At 36.6% G+C, this 21,415-nt stretch overlaps 1 protein-coding gene and 1 long non-coding RNA gene across 2 annotated transcripts in view; one reads left to right on the top strand and one right to left on the bottom strand.

Moving 5' to 3' along the window:
* Positions 1–21,415, top strand: part of LOC131982946 (uncharacterized) — a 596,045-nt gene that overhangs the window by 88,212 nt on the left and 486,418 nt on the right. The window lies entirely within an intron of this gene.
* cacng4b (calcium channel, voltage-dependent, gamma subunit 4b) overlaps positions 17,294–21,415 on the bottom strand; it is a 38,120-nt gene continuing 33,998 nt past the window's right edge. The window contains exons 3-4 of the mRNA XM_059347523.1: positions 20,916–21,056; positions 17,294–19,621 (exon numbers count right to left, since the gene is read on the bottom strand). Of these exons, the coding sequence (XP_059203506.1) occupies positions 19,095–19,621; positions 20,916–21,056 (668 nt within the window). The 3' untranslated portion in view covers positions 17,294–19,094. The remainder of the gene's footprint in view (positions 19,622–20,915; positions 21,057–21,415) is intronic.

Consider the following 21,415-nt stretch of genomic DNA (forward strand, 5'->3'; position numbering starts at 1 on the left):
TTTTGTCACTTTGTGTCTTTTTTAGTCATTTTGTGTCTTCTTTTAGTCATTTTGATTATTGGTAAAAAAGTGTATTACATTATTGGGAAATGCACTTTATTACATTATCGGGAATTATTACATTATCAGGTTTTATTACATTTTCAATGGACTCAAGTGCAGATTTTTATTACATTATCGGGAAGTTATTACATCATCAGGTTCTACAGACCTTTTTGGTGGTTGTGGGCAGTGGATGTTTAGGGGGAGATAGCAGGTCAACAATAAATGCCACATAGAAGTGGTGACATCATCTGAAAGCTTTGAACCTGAAGATTAATCACGCAACAGGATGTGAACTGGCAGACAGGTCTGGATATTCAACCTGGTAGATATCTCAGAGAATATACACATAGCAATAGAGGTTTTTATGTCTGATCTGGGGCTCATAATGCAGAGTTTGTGTAGTGAAGTGTAAACTCTGCATTATGAAAGGCAAGTTTTGACAGTGTTATATAATATTTAATCATCATTCCAGACACAGATACAGATTTTAGTTTTTATTTTTCTTAAACTTTCTTTTTTATTGAACATTTTATCAAACATGTTGCATACATCTGGTATACTAAATAATGCATCTTCAGATTACATTTGACATCTTTCCTCAATCTTTCATCTTGGATCAGATATAAAATAACTTTACCTTTTTTTATATACTCCAATAAAATTGTGCAACTGAAATAGTAGTCATCCACTGTCATCCATAAAAAATAATGACCAATTAAACAACAATTTGTTCCAGCGTAGCAAATTTAAAGAAATAAAAAAATAATATTTATAAAAGAAAAAAAATAACCCAAAAACTATTGTCGTTTTTAGTTAAACTGTGTCTTTCTTTTGTCATTTTGGTTCTTCTGTGTTTTTTTGGTCATTCTTTCTTCTCATTGTGTGCCTTTTTTAGTCGTTTTGTGTCTTTTTTTTGTTATTTTGTGTCTTTTTTTGTCATTTTGTGTCTTTTTTGGTCATTTTGTGTCTGTTATTGTGTCATTTTTAGTTATTTTGTGTCTTTTTTTGTCATTTTGTGTCTTCTGTGGGGGTTTTTTGGTCATCCTGTCTTCCCATTTTGCGTCTTTTTTTTTTGTCATTTTGTGTCTTTTTTTTTGTCATTTTGTGTGTTAAAATCAAATTACAAATGTAGCTATGAACCAGGTTACTTTTCCTTCTAATGATGGACATCTCAGACAAAGTCAGACCTAATTGGTTTTATCTACTCTACCCAATTTTTCCATATTCCAGATACAGATTTAACTAATAACCATCTGAAGCATTCTCTGTTTTTCATATTCATTTTCAGTCATATCCAGCTCAATTGTCTCAGGCCCCTCCTGAGGGGGGGAGGGTGGGGGGTTTCCTTTATTAGTTGTCGTCTGAATGAACTGATCTACTTACTCAGCCAATCAGCAGTTAAGGTTTGAGACGAGGGTCCCACCTGATGGCAGCAGCTGATCCACATTCAGAAAGACCAAAAAAAAAGGCTTCTGCATAGGACCTCTAAAATCTGACGTTCAGTTTATGAAGGCTGTATGATAACGTGACTTTTTTTAAAGCGATGTAACTAAAAACGAGGCAACGTGGAGCGCTGCTGTCGACTTCACTACAAATTACAGACTTGAAACTCCAGTTTTCTCCAGTTTTTTGTTTGACGTTCTGAGTTAATGTAAAACCAAATATATTATCGTTTTAATTTGATAGTACAAAAATATTTATTCAAGTGTTAAAAGTAGGATGGGACGAGGTAGCAAGGCATTTTGTGTGTCTGTAATCATAAATAAATATGTTTTTATGGTAATTTTTTATGTATATTTTTATTATATTTGAATTTTACCTTTATATGTTCATATTTGCAACCTATGATTTACATTTTTCAGGTCTGAAACAGTTCATTGAGCATATTTGTGGTTTTTATTGTCATAAATAGTATAATTTTATTTCAGATTTCATGATTTTTGTGTATTTTTGGGCTCAATATGTTAATAAAGTGGGTTAAAGTGAAAAAATAATAGTCAGATCATGTTGAAGTTGTGCTGAGAAAATACCAAATACCAAACATGGGTATAGTAAATATTATGTGGTATATAAAGGGCAGATTTTTCCTTTATGTAAAGACTTTTAATTGTTATCTTCATCAGCATGTTGTTTATTGATTTGGCAAACAGATGCTTTTGATGATACAACAACATGACATTGCACAGTTTCAGGATGCTAAAAACTGTCCAAACCTGATACATCTCAGAGGCACAATCAACCTTTTCCCTAAGAAATACTTGATTAAATGGGCATGCTTTTTATAAACCACTGTGCCCCACTTTAGACAGGACTCTGGCCCATTTTCAGCCCTGGCAACCATATCACAGCTGTGGGTTTTTAACACACTAAACAGCAAAACGTTTAAAGAGCAAGAGGTACAGGGAAGTCTTTAGGAGAGTCAGTTGTGTGCATGTATGAAAGTGTCAAACAGAGACAGAGGAGAGTCTGATTGTTTGTATATTGAATATGACAATTACACAAAATATGTGTTCATGTCTATGTGTAAAAAAGAAAGAATCTGATGTCTGACTCTTTTTTTGAAAATCTTATCTAGAAAACAAGAAGCGTCATGTGAAAGTTTAATGTGAGTTTTATATGAATGACACTTTACCATGGTGTGTGTGGAAGGTCCCTTTAATTACTTTTTTTGGTAATTTTGGGTCTTTTTTGGTAATTTTGTGTCTTTTTTAAACAATTTTGTGTCTTTTTAAAATAATTTTGTGTCTTTTTTAAGTAAATTTGTTTTTTTTCTGTCTTTTTTTTTTTTTTTTTTTTAGTAATTTTGCCTTTTTTTGGTCATTTTGATACTGTGAGGCCCCCTGGTAATTTGAGTTTGAGACCCCTGGTCTAGTTCATATCTCTCTGACCGTTAGTCAGACTGACCTCGGATTTCGTATGTGTCTTGCTCATGGCACGAAGGTGTGCATCTTCGATTTTGAAGATTTTTGAATTCATTTTTTAAAAATGTAATTATTTACATAGACGTGTTGCGGCATTGCACTGTTTCCGATCGGAAGCCTTTTAGTGGAGCTCCGCCCCATTGTGTGATAGGCCTACACCTGGTCAGTAACACAACTCACTCTGGATTTCCACCCTGACTCATCTCATCTGTCAGTCTATTTAGCCTACCTATCTTTAGGAGTTTTAAAGTGGCTACAAGGTTCGATTTTCCAATAATATTCCAATAGTTTCCAGTGAATATCAATGTTCAATTTGTATGTGCTGGATGGCAACATGGTCTCACAGGAATCTGTGAAATAGCCACGGAATTGCTTACCTCAAAATCCGTGGAATAGCCACGGAATCACTCAAATTTCCGTGAAACTGACACGGATTTCACTACAATGCAAGTTAATGACAGTCATATCCGGTGGCTATTCCAACATACAAAGTGATTATGTACATTCACTGAGTGAATATTTAGAAAATAAAACAAATATTTCTCACTAGAAATGTGATCAAAATCCATTTTTATACAGAAACTAAGTCAAAAAAATTTTTCACTAAAAATGAGAAAACTGTCCGCCATGTTTTTTGTTCTGACCGCCGGGACCTTGAAAGTCACGTGACTTGGAACAAACCAATAGGAAAAAATATCCATGGAATAGCCACGGGATATGACTGTCATTAACTTGCAATGTAGCGAAATCCGTGTCAGTTTCACGGAAATTTGAGTGATTCCGTGGCTATTCCACGGATTTTGAGTTAAGCGAATCCGTGGCTATTTCACGGATTCCTGTGAGACCATGTTCCCACTTTCACACACAACCTCATTTGGCCATTTGGCCATAATTGAAAAATCTACTTAATCTCCCACTATTTGAATACGTACTTCCTACTGGCTCTGCACTAGTCAATGTAATGTGAGCCAAAGTGCTTTCAGTAAACACCATCAGTAGCTAACTGAAGCAAGAGATTGATCATCACAGATAAATCATCTCACTTGAAGAAGCCCCACAGTGTGGATCGAGAGGAGACGAGAGACAGTTGTGTTCATTATCACGTTCCACCTGGATGCATTTGCAGCAAACCTGCCTGTTCTCCCCGAGGAGGAGGCTGTGAGCCAAACCGCTTGTCTCTAACTGTGTAATAATAGTGTCTTTTGGCGCAGCTCGTCTTCCCGGGTGACCCTCTGACCCGCTTCATTTGCTCACGCTCCCCCGGTGACTGCAGAAAGACCAAACACCTCACAGCTGCCGAGTCTCCAGGCAACAGCCGGCAACATGGACGACTGAGGCGGCACGTCACCGTGGTTACAAGTGTCTCGTTGAGGAGGGTTCACCTCCTGTCAGTCGAACAGGGACGAGAAACAGTGAAAACAGATGACAGCATCTGGCAACAATCTCTGACAACATCACTGCACTGTAACAGATTGATGTAAGAAAACAGACAAACTGTGACAGTAAAATACTGTTTTCCATTAAAAAGGTATTATACTGTAGAAAACAATGCATTCTGGGAAATATTTGCAGGTAGCTTGCAGTTTCCCATAAAATATAATATATATATATATATAAATATATATAAAAATGTCAAACTATGCCCTTTAACCTCAAAATGTGTGTGTGTGTGTGTGTGTGTGTGTGTGCACATGTGTGTGTGTGTGTGTATCTGTAACTGTAATCACATCAAAGATCAAAGGCAATCAGATGAAAGCAATCAACAGAATTAACTGACACCTGTAGTGTACCAGCATAGTGACAGCAGGGGTAGACAGACTGGAATTTCTGGCCTCGAACAGAAAGCATTTTTGGCAAAACCATAATACCTATTATTGATCCGACTTCGCTTTGAGCGTCCTGAGTTCTTCCTGAACGTCTACATATGTTTTTTTTTAAGAAAAATGAAAAAATAGCTTTGTTAGAGCGATCTACAAAAACTGTTTTTTTTCCCTTTTTCTGAAATCTTCTTGCGTTTTTAATATGGGACCCAATGAGGCTGTTGGTGGTGTTGGTGGCACATCTGTGCATCCTACGCCCAAACTATAACTCTGACAGCTTTACCAGAGGATTGTGAGGGAGAAGACTAATTTTCCTACGTTTTTAATGTATAAATTATTTCTGTAGAGTGGAATTTGCGGCCTGGAGCGCAGTTTTCAAATTTATTTTTTGACAGTTTTTTCTCTCCCTCTACACTCTGCCGATGATGTCACACACTGTGACACGAACATTCCGTGCAATACACACCCATTATAATCTCAGAATTTCTCCAAAAATGATCATGGTCATTGAACAGGGATTGATAAAAAACTATATGACCTATCGAAACGTGGATTAATACACCGATACACAAGACTTGTGTCTACTGTTTAAAGTTTAAATTGAATCTCTAGGTGAAATTATGCCGGAGAAGTAGATGTTTAAAAATCTCCAATTACTGTTCTTTTTCGCTCATTTTTTTCCGGCCGTCCCATTCATTTGGGTCCCTACAGCTATTGCTGTATGGGACCTGTGCTCGGTGCGATTGCCCCGAGGCCCTAATTACTGAGGTTACAGTGAAGACAGCGCTTAATTCTTAGTAATTGGCTTTCAGACAATAATTAACTCTATTTACAAAAAGTAATTGCATTGTATACTGCAACAATATTGTAACTAGCTTCAGCACTATACTGTGTTTTAGTCTACTGTAAAAATCAATGAAATGCAGGATTTTACTCTAATTCAGTATGTGGTTTTATCACAGTAGAGGAACTGTAAAATTAACAGTAGAATGCTGGCAACCCTGCTGTCAGTATTTTACTGTTAATTTACAAGACAATTGTTTACAGTGTGGCATATTTATGCTCCCACACAGCTTACTGTAACTGCATTCTTGATTAGTTTCCAGGGAAACATTTCTCTCTCTCTCTCGCCCGCACTATTTTTGCATTGCAGTTTTAAACATGTGCTTAAACGAACAATATGTCATTTCCTGCTGGGGAACAATGCCCTCATTACAGTCAGTTTCCCCAGGATTCCTTCAGCACTCATCCATCAAGAGGTTTTTATTGTAAGCTGAATTATCCGAAAAAAGGTTTCTTTCGATTCAAAACAAATGCATCAGGTGATAAAAACCGGTTTCACCACTAAATAAAGCCGTTTCATCTTAGAAATCAGTGTTTCTCTGCTGCTGTTTGGTGGACACACACTCAAACAAATGTTATCTATCTATAAAAGCAAGAAGTGTGCAAGTGTGCAATCCTCAATTTCGAAGATTTTTGAATTCAAACGCAAAATGATCACCAGGAGACGTAATACAATTAACAATAGATGCAAACAATCACAATATCATGCAAAAAAAAAGAAAAAATAGATGCAAAATCCCCACAAAAAGATGCAAAATGAATTAAAATGAATACAGAACAATTGCAGGTGTGCAAAAATGAAGGCAAAACCACCACAAAAGGATGCAAAATAACAAAAAATGTATATAAATCAAACACAAGGACATGCAAAATAACAAAATAGATGCCAAAACGACTACACAAAATGACTAAAAGTAGTTGTGAATGTGGGCACAGGGGGACACACACTCAAAGAAACATTATCTATCTATAAAAGCAAGAAGCGTCTGTGATTAAGTGACAGCTAAGCATAATACGGACGGAAAGACAGCGTTTCTGTGTTATTTAAGGTTAAACTAGCAAGAGGCATTAGCATTAGCTACAAAATACAATCTCACACTATATGAATACGTACTTCCTACTGGCACTGTACCAGTATCTTTAATTCACTACAGAGATGTATGGCGTGCATTACTGGGGATTTCCACCGGACGCGTTACAGCAGCAGCACGTCAGCTTAGCGAGCCGGCCGTATACACGCGAGATAACGAGATCACGGATAATCCTGACCATACGGGAGACCGCAAGATCCCGTGATAAACTTTAAACTCTATTTATACAGTCTATGGATAAACTGTGTGTATAAAGTAAACAACAACAACAAAAACCAACTTACTTTGTTTCTCTGAGGTGAAAGATATGTTGATCTGACCATCTATCCTTATAAAAACAATATGTTATGTCATAAATGATTGTATGATGTTCCACTTCAACAATCAGTCTCTTGTCGTCCGTGTCGCCGATCCTCTGAGACCCTTTGATTGATTGATTGATTGATTGATTGATTGATTGATTGATTGATTGATTGATTGCTGATCTGGAGCCCCGGTCATAACATAATGTTGATGTGAAGTAGTTTTAGGCTGCATGAACTGCGTATTGTGTTTTATTTTGAAAGGGGCGGAAGTGTTTTACGCTGATTCTGAGTCGGACTTCCTGTCTGGTGCGATCTGCTCTGTTGAGATTCACGCGAGTTGGCAGCGTCTCGCGGAGAAATAGAAGTCCTACCTAATGCTCGCGTAGAGACGCTGACGCGACGCTGCTGTAACGTTACGCTACGCGCCCGGTGGAAACGCTCTCATTGATTAGAGTGTTACCTATTTGCAACGTCATACGCGACGCTGACGTGACGCTGCAGTAACGCGCCCGGTGGAAATCAGGCTTTATATGAAAAAAACAAAACAAAAATGCATTACCTTGTCTGATAGGCCTTTGTGTAATTATGCTGGTGAGATTTCAATTTGGTTAAAGAGGAGCTGTTTATCCAGCTGGGGAAATTATCTTCTGATTGTCATATCTGATGTTGCACTACAACCGCTACATCAGCCCCTTGTAATTTCCACCTAATTTCATTTTTCTTTCATCTGTGCTCATTAACTCACAATTCTGTGTCCCACATCACCTCAGCTTCATGCTGATCGATGGACAAAGCTTTTTTTTTCAGGTCAAAAGAGAGAGGCGTTTGCTATTGGCATGTTCACAGACCGATTATGAGACAATGAGCCCCTGGACACAGACGTGTAAGAGGACGCCAACCATGTCTATATGTCTAAACGCCCACATTCACAACTACTTTTAATCATTTTGTGTTGTCGTTTTGGCATCTATTTTGTTATTTTGCATGTCTTTGTGATAGTTTTATATAAATTTTTGTCATTTTGTATCCTTTTGTGGTGGTTTTGTTTTTTTTGTATGACTGTGATTGTTTGTATCTATTGTTGATTGTATTACGTCTCCTGGTGATCTTTTGCCTTTCTTTTTAGTCATTTTAGGTTGTTTGTAGCCAGTATGAGTATGTTTTTGGTCATTTTGTGTCTTCTGTGTTTTTTTGGTCATTCTGTCTTCTCATTTTGTGTCTTTTTTTTAGTCATTTTTTCTCTTTTTTTAGTCATTTTGTGTATTTATTTGGTCATTTGTGTTTTTTTTGGTCATTTTGTGTGTGTTTTTTTGTAATTTTGTGTCTTTTTGTGTCTTTTTCAGTTATTTTGTGTCTTTTTTTGTCATTTTGTGTCTTCTGTGGTTTTTTTGGTCATTCTGTCTTCTCATTTTGTGTCTTTTTTTAGTAATTTTTTGTCTTTTTTTAGTCATTTTGTGTATTTATTTGGTCATTTATGTCTTTTTTGGTCATTTTGTGTCTGTTGTTGTGTCATTTTTAGTTATTTTGTGTGTTTTTTTGGTCATTTTGTGTGTTTTTTTTAGTCATTTTGTGTCTTTTTTAGTCATTTTGTGTCTTCTTTTAGTCGTTTTGAGTCTTTTTGTGTCTTTTTCAGTTATTTTGTGTCTTTTTTGTCATTTTGTGCCTTCTGTGTTTTTTTTAGTCATTCTGACTTCTCATTTTGTGTCTTATTTTAGTCTGTTTGTGTCTTTTTTTGTCATTTTGTGTCTTCTGTGGTTTTTTGGTCATTCTGACTTCTCACTTTGTGTCTATTTTCAGTCATTTGGCTTCCCTGTAAGGATTCTGTGCTTCTTGTCATCATTTTTTGTGTGTTTGTGATTGTTTGTGGTCATTTAGTTTCTTTTTGTGATCATTTTACGTCTTTGTTTTTTCTAATTAGACAGTTTGTGAGGCCGTAGCACCCCTTGTGCCCCCAGGCCTGTTCAGTAATCCATTCATGGACTTGTAAGAAAACTGATACCATTGTTTTAGAGAGGAATATTAACATGACCCTGATAGAAACGGCCTCGAGGCATGGGTAATCTAATTTAGCTTGAGTAATGCAGTCTGTCATTAGTAAATGAATACAGTCGGGTGCCTCTGAAGGCTGTTCAATCTATTCTATTATGGGTAAAATTAGCCACCAGTTAAAGTTGTTTTTCATCCTGGAATAAAAACTCTGACAGAGAAGCTGGCAGCTGTAATTGAAGTTAATCACTGCTGAGTTTAGATGTGTCAATCCTGATTCCAGCAGAAGTGGTTTTCTATGTTTCTGTCATTGCTCCCACAGAACTATAAAGCCGACCTAGTGACCAGCACTACAACGTCTGCAACTCCATAAAACACTTACTTTTCATAAGGTACCACACCATCCAGCACATACACATTGAACATTGATATTCGCTGGAAACTATTTGAATATTATTGGAAAATCTAACCTTGTAGCCACTTTAAAACTCCTAAAGATAGGTAGGCTAAATAGACTTACAGATGAGATGAGTCAGGGTGGAAATCCAGAGTGAGTTGTGTTACTGACCAGGTGTAGGTCTATCACACAATGGGGCGGAGCTCCCTCAAAGGGGGCGGAGCTCCACTAAAAGGCGTCCGATCGGAAACAGTGCAATGCCGCAACACGTCCTACGTAAATAATGATATTTTGAAAAATTAATTCAAAAATCTTCAAAATCGAGGATGCACACCTTCGTGCCATGAGAAAGACACATACGAAATCTGAGGTCAGTCTGACTAACGGTCAGAGAGATATGCCCTAGACCAGGGGTCTCAATCTTGCGGCCTGCGGGCCAATTGTGGCCCTCGTGATGATATTTTGTGGCCCTCACCTTAATGTGAGTTTTATATCAATGGCACTTTACCGTGTTGTGTGTGGAAGGTCCCTTTATTGCTCCAGCTGGAGCTTTGTTTTACTTGTTTCTATGACGACGTTAACAAACAGAAAGGCAGCTGCTACCGGACCGTTTATTATCTAAATAAACAAATTAAAAAAAAAGAAGTGTAAATGTTATGTAATGTAATTTTGTGTATTTTTTTTTTTTGTGGTAATTTTGTGTCTTTTTTTAAAATAATTTTGTGTCTTTTTTGTAATTTTGTGTCTTTTTTTGGTCTTTTTGTGTCTTTTTAAAGTAATTTAGTTTTTTTTCTGTCATTTTGTGTTTTTGTTTTTTTTTAGTAATTTTGTCTTTTTTTTTTGGTCATTTTGATACTGCCTCCAGCGACCCCCAGGTAATTTGAGTGCTTGTATTTCATATAGGTGACAGGTGATAATCTACATGTCCTTATAGTTGCATATGGACAAATAAAGACACATTTGAAAAGCTATATGAAGCAACTGTGGCTTCGTTTTCCTTTAATAAGTAAAATTTGACCTGGAAAAAATAATTAACCTCGACTGAAAAGCATTATTTCTCTGCCCGCCATATGCTCTTTTCTTCAGGCTGTTTTTTTTATATATTTTATGTGTGATTCACACAGACATTGAGAGAAGAAAGGTTCAGTCTGCTCACTGATTGAATCAGCTGGCTGACTGTGCAGATAAGAAAAGGCTTGGTCAGGTGGCATCTCTCTGAGCGCCAGTGACGCTTTTTAACATTTTGATCTAAAAGCCCTCGGCTCAGCACGACGCCGACTGATTTATTTCTTTTCCAAACAAAGCCAAAGAGACTCTGAGGCTGGAGTGGCTGATAGCTCATTCTGAGATGACAGTGATTCATCTTATGCAGCAGAACTGAAGAGGCATTCAGGACTCAGAGAAGGTCAGACACGGAAATATGAATGAAACACTGCAATCAAAGGTCTTCAATGGAAATCAAGAGAAGGTTAAAGCTTAGGGATGTAATTACTTATCATGAATCACATACATTTCCTATAGATCTGGATTCTGTAATGTGTAGCTAAGGTTGGGTCATCCCCAGAGACATGTCAGTGTCAATTGATCCACTACTTCCTGACTGCAATAAATAAACAATTTCTGGATGGATTAAGATGAAATTTCCGAAAGACATTCATGGCACCCAGAGGATGAATCATACTGACTTTGGTGATCCTCTGACTTTTCCCTAGCACCACCATGAGCATATTATCCCTCATTTATCAAACGAGTGTAGAAACGAACGCAGATCTGAGCGTATATTTGGTCCTACGACAGGGTTCCCCTGTGATTTATCAAACGTTCGTATCTCTCCAATCACAGCGTGAGAATTCTACGACACCGAATTCTACAAACAGATAAAATCTTTGTAGCTGTATCAAGAAAAGTTCATTCGTTTTTAGTCTAACTTCGCTGGTTTCAAGAAATATAATGCCTATTTATATCATTATGTCAAGATGATAGCTCTAGCATTTACTTAATTTAAGAATGTTTTTCAACGTATTGAGAAAATTGGTAACATGTATTCCATTAGAATCAAGAAAAATGTGCTTGTTACTAGTTAGAATACACTAATTCTAAGGTATTTGTGGGTTCATTAAGATTAGACATTTTTACTTGTTTTGGAAAGTCTTGACAAGCCAAATTTTCTTGTTCCATTGGCAGATAATTTTGCTATTTTTAAGCAAAATACACCAATTTTTTTTACTTTTTTTCCCTTGTTTTTAAGAGCTTTTTGAGAATTTTTGCAGTGAGAAAAAATATTTTTTACAAAAGATAAATGCAAAAATTATAGTGGTGGCTTTGTATATATATTACATTAAATATATGTTACAGTGTATTTTACAGTGGAGTAATGTATTTTTCAAAAAACAAAACTGTAAAAAATAGTTTTTTGGCTGATATATACATTTATGGTGTTTCATTGTTACTGAAACTGAATAATTTTACAGTCTTTAACTGTTATGGTTTAGCAGTTTTTCACCGTAAAATCTACAGACATTTTTTACAGTTTGCACAATTATCGGTGCCAGTTAATTCACGATCACGATGTTTATGATCAGCGGAGACACGGTGCATAATTAGCCATGCTTGTTTGTTTATGATCAGCTGCTGAGGTTGTGCACACTTAGCGACGGCGGCCACAGTTGAGTGTCCCGTGTTTAATCCATCTCGTATGTGATCACGGTCAAAACTGTTGCTAAGCGATTACGCGACGATCAAAAACCATACATCACCTCAGGAGTCTCTAAATCCCTCTGGGGCCTTTTTTTGTAATGGAGACACGCTTTGAGAGGGCGTGGCCTGAGACTTTCCCAGCGGCTATTGCTCAGTAAAATAATGCTGTGAATCCTCTATTGCACATTCAGTTGTTGTTGTTTTTTAATGTTTTTTTTTATTGTACTTTTATATACAACTTTACAGCTTTACATTACAAACAAACACATTTGTATTTTTCCCAGAAGTGTAATATAAAAGTGTACGATCTACACAGGATGGATCATACTGATGGCTTTCGTTTACATGAGCTAAGCCTGGTAGATGAAGTGGTATCTCTAATAGGATATCAAACACACTAAATACAATCAAATACGACTCTGTGGTTGAGTGAGCTCGCTTGCCAAACCAGAACCAACTGATTAGCCCTAAGACTGAATTCCCCTTCCCACCCCAAAAAAAAAGCTGGGGCCGGATTCACAAAAGTGTTCCTAAGATAAAACTTAAGAAAATTCTTAAGAAAAAAAATAAGATTTTCCTATGTTCTTCATTGCTATTCACCATTTTCTTCTTAAGAGTCTTCAGAACTTCTTAGTTTTCTCACTTAAGACATTGTTAGATTTTTAACTTAAGATCGCGTGACAATAATGTGAGAACTTCCATCTAAAAGTAGTAGTAGTAGTAGTATTTTGAGAAAAAGGTCACAGATTTACAAGATTTAAAGTGGCAAATCGATGAGAAAAAATCGCAGATTTACGAGATTGAAGTGGCAAATTTGCCCAAGAAAAAGTTGCAGATTTATGAGGAAAAAAAAGTCGGAAAATAGTGTTTTGTCTTTGTCAAGGAACCTCAACACACCAGAGACCATCTCGTAAATCTGCGACCTTTTTCTCATAGATTTGCCACTTTAAGGTAAAAAATGTAAGACTTTTTCTCTCGAAATATTACCCTCCTCCACGTTTTTTTTTTTTTCATACTTGGCCCTAATACGCCGTCATATAAGGGTCAGTGACAAATAAGGGTTGGCAAGATGTCAAATGGTGTAACCACAAAATAATTTTTAAACCTTTTTTTTTTTTTAAAGAATATTAAACTTTTTCCACCTACAGTGTATTTAAGTGGACTTATACATATAATTACTTCATTTAAAAAAACATATTTCTGAGTATTTCTACATTTACACATTTCATCAATATTGAGCAGATTCATATTCTTAAAACAACCATTTTTTTCTAAAGTTTTGACAAATTATGTAAAATGTGTTATATACCATAATGTTGCAATGTTAACGTGGATTGTATTTTTTTCCCTCATTTTAGTTCAATTTTGTTTTCCTGTATATAGATATCAGATTTTTATGCAAAAAAAAAAAAATGGTTACACCAACTGACAATGGATTAGATCACATCACTGACCCATAAACTAAATATTAAAGAAATCAAATAATTGTCGTACAAATTTGTTCAAGTAAATACATATCATACTGTAGCTGTTTTAAGACTGCTGACGGCTTCTTTTAAGTTGTGAAGAAATGTGAGAAGGAACTTTGTTTTCAAGAATCTCATTTGTTCTCAAGTTCTATCTTAGGAAAAAACTTAAGAAAAAAACTAAAGAAAAGATAAGAATTTCTTCATGAATACCAAATCTTCTTAAATTTTGTCTTTTAAAAAAATGGCACTTAAGAAGCATTTTTTTTAAAGAATGCTTTGTGAATCCGGCCCCTGGTTCTTGGAGCAAGCTCAAGCAAACACTCACAGCGTTTACAAAATACATTAATGGCATTTTTTTTCCACCAGGTTTTCCTTTATCACTGGTCCGTTTCCCAGCACTGCCACAAAGTGGAGGGAGGACCTCAAAAGTGTCAAACCTGCCACAACAACACAGTATTCCTGAGAGAACTAAAAGAAAGAGCAGTGATGGACGTGCAGGACCACAGTACACACACACACATACACACACACACACACACACACATTTTTGTACTTCTATCTTTGTGAGGACCCTCATTGGAATCGTGGATTCCCTACCAAGGTTATAATAGTTTTGGATTTTTCATTAGTTTTTGGTTTTAATTTTCATTGTGAATTTTTGTTTTCAAATTCAGTTAGTTTTAATTAGTTTTTAGAGTGAGTTTGCTAGTTTTAGTTTAGTTTTTATTAGTTTTAGTTTTTTGTAATGGGGTATTTGTTGGGTGGGAGATTAAAAGAGGTCACAGTAAATTTTGCCTTTATTTCCTTTGTCTGATCCATCTTCATTATGTATGAAAAGAGTTGACAAAGAGGAAAACGAAGGACATTTTCACTGTAATTTTAGTTAGTTTTGTAACCACACAATACAGTTTCAGTTAATTATCATTATCATGTAACCTTTAACCCTTAAAACAAAGTCTGAAATCTCACAAAAAAGCCTTTAAAGAAGTGAGGACCGGCCGAAATGTCCTCACTTTGCAAATATGTCCTCACTCTGTTGGTTAAAAACATGTTCTGCATTGCAAAAAGAGATGTGTTAAAAATGACACATGTTGTGCAGAATTTTAACACATGTAGTGAGTGTGCTTAGGGACTACACATGTTGTGTCAAATTTAACACAATAAATGTGTGAGCCATTTTAACTCACAAATTGTGTCATTTTAACTCATTATATGTTGATGATGTGTAACTGAAAATTACCAGAAACTACTACTTAATGTGTTAACCACGTCCACGTCCGAATCCATTGGATGACAAAAAAATGGCTGTTAAACTTTTAAACTTGATATATTCACAGGCTTATATACTCATTTAATATATAAAAACATTTTTTTATTCTATTAAGGCTATTTCATGTACTATCATATACATTTTTATCAAGTTTTTTTTTTGTTATTAAACACAAACTATTCTCACACTGTAAATTTGAGTTTGTTTAATAGAGGTTCTCTGTGTAACTATCAGAAAATCCTTGTTATGAAGATATTCAAGCCAAGGTTATTATAGTAACGAAATAATGAAAACTAGACTTGAAAAAAACATTTTCATTAACTGAAATAAAATAAAAGTGAGAGTTTAAAAAAAAAAAAAAAACGATAACCAACTGAAACTGTATTGTGTGGTTACAAAACGAACTAAAATTATAGTGAAAATGTCCTTCGTTTTCGTCTTTGTTAACTTTTTTTCATACGTAAACCTTTTTGTTTGATATGAAATCTATTTCATCTATCTGGTTTGATGACTTAATAAACTTATGTATTGTTTCACTCGTGTATTGTTTCAATCTATCCAGAGGCATGGGGAAAAAAAGAAAAGAAAAATAACACATTGTGTCAAAATTATGTCAACACAACCATGTGTGTTGTTTTTTGACACATCTCTTTTTTCTGTGTGGTCCTCACTATGTAGGAAGTACAAGAACACACACACACACACACACACACACACACATACACGTCTGTTTCTGTCTGGATCCTCTGTTCGACATGTTGCCAGGCAAGCATTCTCCGCCCGGCTCTGATCTTTATCCATTCAACACTCTGGATGTTTTCATTCAGAGCTAAAGGAAGTCCTGACCTGTGCCGTTTCTTACAGTTCTGAACACACACACTCCCTTTTCTGTCAGCTGCTCCTCTTTTCTGACAGGCACATACACAATGTCACATCCATCGGGGGGGCAGTGATGGAAGGATGGTGAATAAGATGAACAGAGGAGCTCCACCGACATTTTGTTCCACTGACAAATGTCAGAGAAGAACAGGATTAAGGAAGAGACGGCGAGGGAGACAAAACCTTTCGTATACTGTGACGGTCGACTTGTACGATCTGCTAAACAATCAATACATTACAACTCAGCAAGTCCATTATTTGTGAAGATACTGATCACACCATACTCTCATGAAAAAATGTAAAATTTGAGTTTTTTTAAAGGTTCTCTGTGTAACTATCAGAAAATTCTTCTTATCAATATATTCAAGCCAAGGTTATTATAGTAACGAAAACTAGAATTGAAAAAACATTTTTCGTTAACTGAAATAAAAACAAAAGTGAGGGTTTTTTTTAAAAATATGATAACTAACTGAAACTGTATTTTGTGGTTAAAAAACGAACTAAAATTATATTGAAAATGTGCATTGTTTTCGTCTTGGTCAGCTCTTTTCATGCGTAAACCTTTTTGGTTGAAATTAAATCTATTTCATCTATCTGGTTTTATGACTTAATAAACTTATTGGGGCTGAGATGGATAAGACAAAGGAAATAAAGGAAACATTTATTGTGACTTTTTTGAATCTGGCACCCAACAAATACCCCATTACAAAAAAAAACTGAAAAAAAAATTGGAAAACAAAAATTGACAACGAAATTAAAACTAAAACTAATAAAAAATCCCAAACTATTATAACCTTGATTCAAGCATCCTGGTTAGCAAACAAAACAGAGATGTGACATACACGAGATTTCAGCCACGAAATTGGATAACATTGTTTTTTTGTTTTTTTAATCTTTTGATGCACAACATGGGTCTAAAGTGACCTAATATGTATGAGTTTTTATGTTCTATATCTTTGCGATAATTTTTTTTTGTCATTCAGTATTCCAGGTTTTCCTCAATTAGTTTGTTTTTGATCATCATACATCCTAATTATATGTTTTCCTTCATACATTTTTTAATAAAATCCCTTTTTGTGTCACTAATCTTCTAATGCATAACATGGCGGAAAAATTACCCATATCCATTTTTTCGCTTAGTAGCTTGCTAAGCTAACTACTTAGCTAGCTTCTTGGCTAAGTATTTAGCTAGGTAGCTTGCTAAGATAGCTACTTAGCTAACTTCTTGACTAAGTATTTAGCAAAATAGCTTGCTAATTTAAATACTTAGCTAACTTATTTGCTAAGTAGCTTGCTAAACTAACTACTTAGCTAACTTCTTGGCTAAGTAGTTAGTTTAGCAAGGTACTTAGCCAAGAAGTTAGCTATGTAATAATCCAAAAACTTTTGGGCAAAAAGGAAATAATGATCTGTTGTTATCAAAAACAAGATATTTAAAGAATACTTGGAATATTCAATTATAAAATGTGTTGATATCAAAAGATAGAGCACAGAAACACACAGCAGCATTAAGTAACATGGGAAATGAATGCGGGTCATTTTTGACCCATGTTGTGTATTAGAAGGGGGGTCAATAAGTTGTACATCAAAGGATTAAATAAAAGAGGATGTTTTAAAGAAAAAGAAGGAATCTGAAATTTGATAGAATCACATTATCAACTTTTTTAGTGAGATTGATATGTCTTTGATCCAATAAATCAGGATTACCCTAATCCATCAGAATGGTGGATTCTGGGTGGATTTCAGGTTGAAAATGTTATAAAAAGTTTAAAAATAAAAAACAATTAATTTATATTCTGCACTTAATTATTTTGTTTGACTCTAGAGAGCAAGGGATAGGATTTCCAAATCCAAATTATTCTGACCTAGATTTAATTTTGTGGGCTTAAAGTATCAGACAAGGCCAAACTGGTTACGAGGATGCCACACAAACACTTCACATCAACGGCACACACACATGAAACACTTTCAAGTTGAAGAGTACATTTCTTTTAGCACCTTGTTGAATAATTTACAGGTAGAATACTGCTGATTGGCACATCTCAACGCATCACACCACAACGTGTAGTGACTATTACACAAACACGAGTTGTGATCCACGCACTGCTCCTTTAAGCGTTTTGACAGTTGAAAGATAACACCAATTTTAAATCAGCTACAGCACAGACAACGTAACGCTATTCTGCTCTGATGATCTCCACCAGCAGATAAATGGTTCTCAGGTCCTGATAATTGGCTCATCTTCCGTCCAGCTGACTGTCCTCTGTTCCTTATTTTTATGTGCATTAGAAAAGCTGAATGGAAACGGCAAAATTCAATAAAACTTCCTCAATTGCACAAAGTTTTTTCTGCACTCGCTTGCGGTGGTTTTGTCGAAAGAAAGAGTTGATGGAAACACGTTTGCCAACTACTTTTTTGATGCCAAAAGTTTGGAAGCAAGATCAAATTTGTACAAAAAAAGATCATACTTTCATTGTTGTACTTTGCAACAAAATAAACGTGATTAATATATAAAGAGTCACTTATTAGAACACATTTTTACTATAATTATCAGGTCTTTGGGGTTTTATTGCTTAGACTTTGTGTATCCTTCTTTCCTTAATGTATAAATCTGAACTCTTGTTTCTTTTGTCAGAAATATGAACAGTTGAGATTTATTGGGATTTTTGTATCCAAACTCTCAAAAACCAAAGAGTTAAAGTGAATAATGCAAACTGTGATTTGTTTTTTTTTACTTTTGCACTGAAGTTGTGACTCTTCAAAATCTTCTTAGCCCTAAAACTAAGCCCTTCTTCTCTTTTGGTAACATCAATGTACACCTAAAGGTCAATTGAGGAAAATGGTTCAATTCAATAAAGGTAAAGTCTGATCATGCAGTAAAAACATCCAAAAATCCAAAGAATCCATACTGGTTTTTAATAAGAAAGCCATTGTGAGCAGAGAATTTAAGTTGCTTCCAAACTTTTGGCCTGTAGTGTAGCAAACATTTAACTCACATGACAGTTTATTAATTTTTTTTTCACCTCTGGACAGCATGAAACATGGCAATTGGACCCAATTCCTGAAGACGTTTCTCCATTTTAATCTCTTTCATTGGTTGGACGGTCAAGGCGACTGGTTTTGATTTCAGTGCTTTCCTCTACTTCTTCTTCTCTTCCCTCTTTACTTTATCACAGCCATGCATAGCCAAAAGCGCCAGTTCGCTTAAAATGTGCTTGACAGTTCAAAGAAAACATGGCTAGTCTCTCCGAAATCTGCGCCTCTTAGCTGACAGGCTATCACAAGCACTCGGGCTCCATCAGATCAGCCCACTGATTTCTTTCATCATTTCCTGTTCGTCCACCTCCAGGTGAACTTTGAGGCCACGCCTCTCACACGGGCGTGGTCCTGCGATTCACCCCGTCCTTCAGATCGTTGGGGAAACAGTTATGGACCTGGAGGAACTCGGCAGACGACTCGTGTTCGGGGCTGTACGTGTTGTCCGTGACGCTGTCCCTCGCCAGTGCGTACATCGACAACTCGTCCAGGGCCCCGCTGGAGGACGCCGCCCCCTTCAGACCGGTCACTGGCGAGTTCTCCCGCGACGCCTCTGTGGAGTGAGAGCTGGCGTGCGATGTCCGCCGGCGGTATCGGAAACTCGGTATCCTGGAATACGGAGAAGAGGAGGAGAGAGAACGGATGAACTCGCGCCGCGCCCGCCAGCGGATCTCCTTGTTTTTCTCGATGTAGATGTTGATGGCGAGGACAGCCACCGTTTCCGCCACGATGAAGGAGAGGGCGCCGAAGTAGAAGGACCAGCCGTAGGAGTAGGTGTACTTCTTGTCATCGTCTCGTTTGTCGCTGGGGTCTCCTGCGTTGCTGGAGATGTAGACGATGATGCCGATGATGTTGCTCAGACCTGCAAACAAGAAAGAGACTTGGATCAACTGATAAAAGAATCTAGTTGTAGTCTTGTAAATAGTTTCCCTGCAAGAGTCACAGTCTGTCTAAAATCTCAGTGTGAGACTAAAAACTCTAAAGCATGGGGCTCAAACTTGCGGCCCGCGGGCCAATTGCGGCCCTCCTGACGATATTTTATGGCCCCCACCTTGATATGAAAGTTTAATGTGAGTTTTATATGAATGGCACTTTAACGTGTTGTGTGTGGAAGGTCCCTTTAATTACTTTTTTTGGTAATTTTGCGTCTTTTAAAAATAATTTTGTGTCTTTTTTAATAATTTTGTGTCTTTTTTAAAGTAATTTAGTGTTTTTGCAGTCATTTTGTGATTTTTTGGTCTTTTATTGGTCATTTTGTGTCTTTTTTTTGTTGTAATTTTGTATCTCTTTTTGGTCATTTTGATACTGCCTCCAGCGGCCCCCAGGTAATTTGAGTTTGAGACTCCTGGTCTAAACACTTGTCTTTAGATGTGAGCAGGTGTGAGCTGATAGTTTTCCAGTCTTCGTCTGTGCAAAGTTTGGGAACACTGGTGTAGACCAACAAGTAGAGAAGAAGAAGAAGTGAAAATTGAAAGATCAATCTTCCATGACTTTACCAGTAACAATGGTGGACCCCTTGATCCCCCTCTGTGTAAAGTTGTTCATCAGCCAGTGATTACAGGACACTCACCACAACGAGGCCCTTAATAACTGGTGCCTTCATCACTTGTGTGAAGTGTGTGATAAATGTAGAGGCTGACCTTCTTCAGTGGGGAAGAAGTTCATCTTTATGATTGCACCTTTGATGAGTACAATATGTGATCACAGGTGCCACATGAGGCTGCTGTTCTTTATTTTAACCCTCTATGGTACGGTGTTGCCCCATTTTCGACCTGTCAGATTTCTACAATGCATGTTTTTGAGTGATGGAATACTTTAAAAAAGAGGGAAGAGTATAAGGAACCAATAGCAATGCTTTAATTTGTCACATGACCTCCAGGAGGCCATATTGAAACCCTATTTTGCAGACTTTTCCAAAGGAAACAGCTTTGCCATTTTGCGCCACAAAAAAAATCACCCCAAACGTCATTTTCTGGCCCTTTTCCATCTGTAAAAATATATATTCCTACTAATAAGTGAGTAAACCTTCATTTTTGATAGTTTCATACACTTAGACTGTTCAAGACATTACATTAATACAATAACATCTTGCATTTTTGGTTCATGCATCATATTTTGGACAGCTCCACTAAATATATATGATCATGAAAGCTCACCTGCAGCTACAAAGAGAATGCCGGCGCTGAGGAGGACGTTGTTTGTCTTGTTGTAGACTCGGCCCACCCCGACACACAGCCCGCCGAGCATCAGCAGGATGGTGCTGAGGATGGGGAACACGCTGGAGGCTCGGACTATACCTGCAGAGACAGAGGAGGGGGGACCAGAGGTGATTAGTCATTGGAATCCAAAGCACACCTAGCTTCTGGAGCTGTTAGCTCAAACTTTACTAGAGTTCACCTGGTGATTCTGTCACATCAAGGTTCAAGGATCAACAAAATACTCCAGAGATCATTTTGCATCTATCTATCTATCTATCTATCTATCTATCTATCTATCTATCTATCTATCTATCTATCTATCTATCTATCTATCTATCTAAATATCCATCCATCCATCCATCCATCCATCCATCCTTCCATCCATCCATCCATCCATCCATCCATCTAAATATCTATCTATCCATCCATCCATCCATCCATCCATCCATCCATCCATC

The sequence above is a fragment of the Centropristis striata genome, chromosome 13 (genome assembly GCF_030273125.1).
Source record: "Centropristis striata isolate RG_2023a ecotype Rhode Island chromosome 13, C.striata_1.0, whole genome shotgun sequence".
Classification (NCBI taxonomy): Eukaryota; Metazoa; Chordata; class Actinopteri; order Perciformes; family Serranidae; genus Centropristis; species Centropristis striata.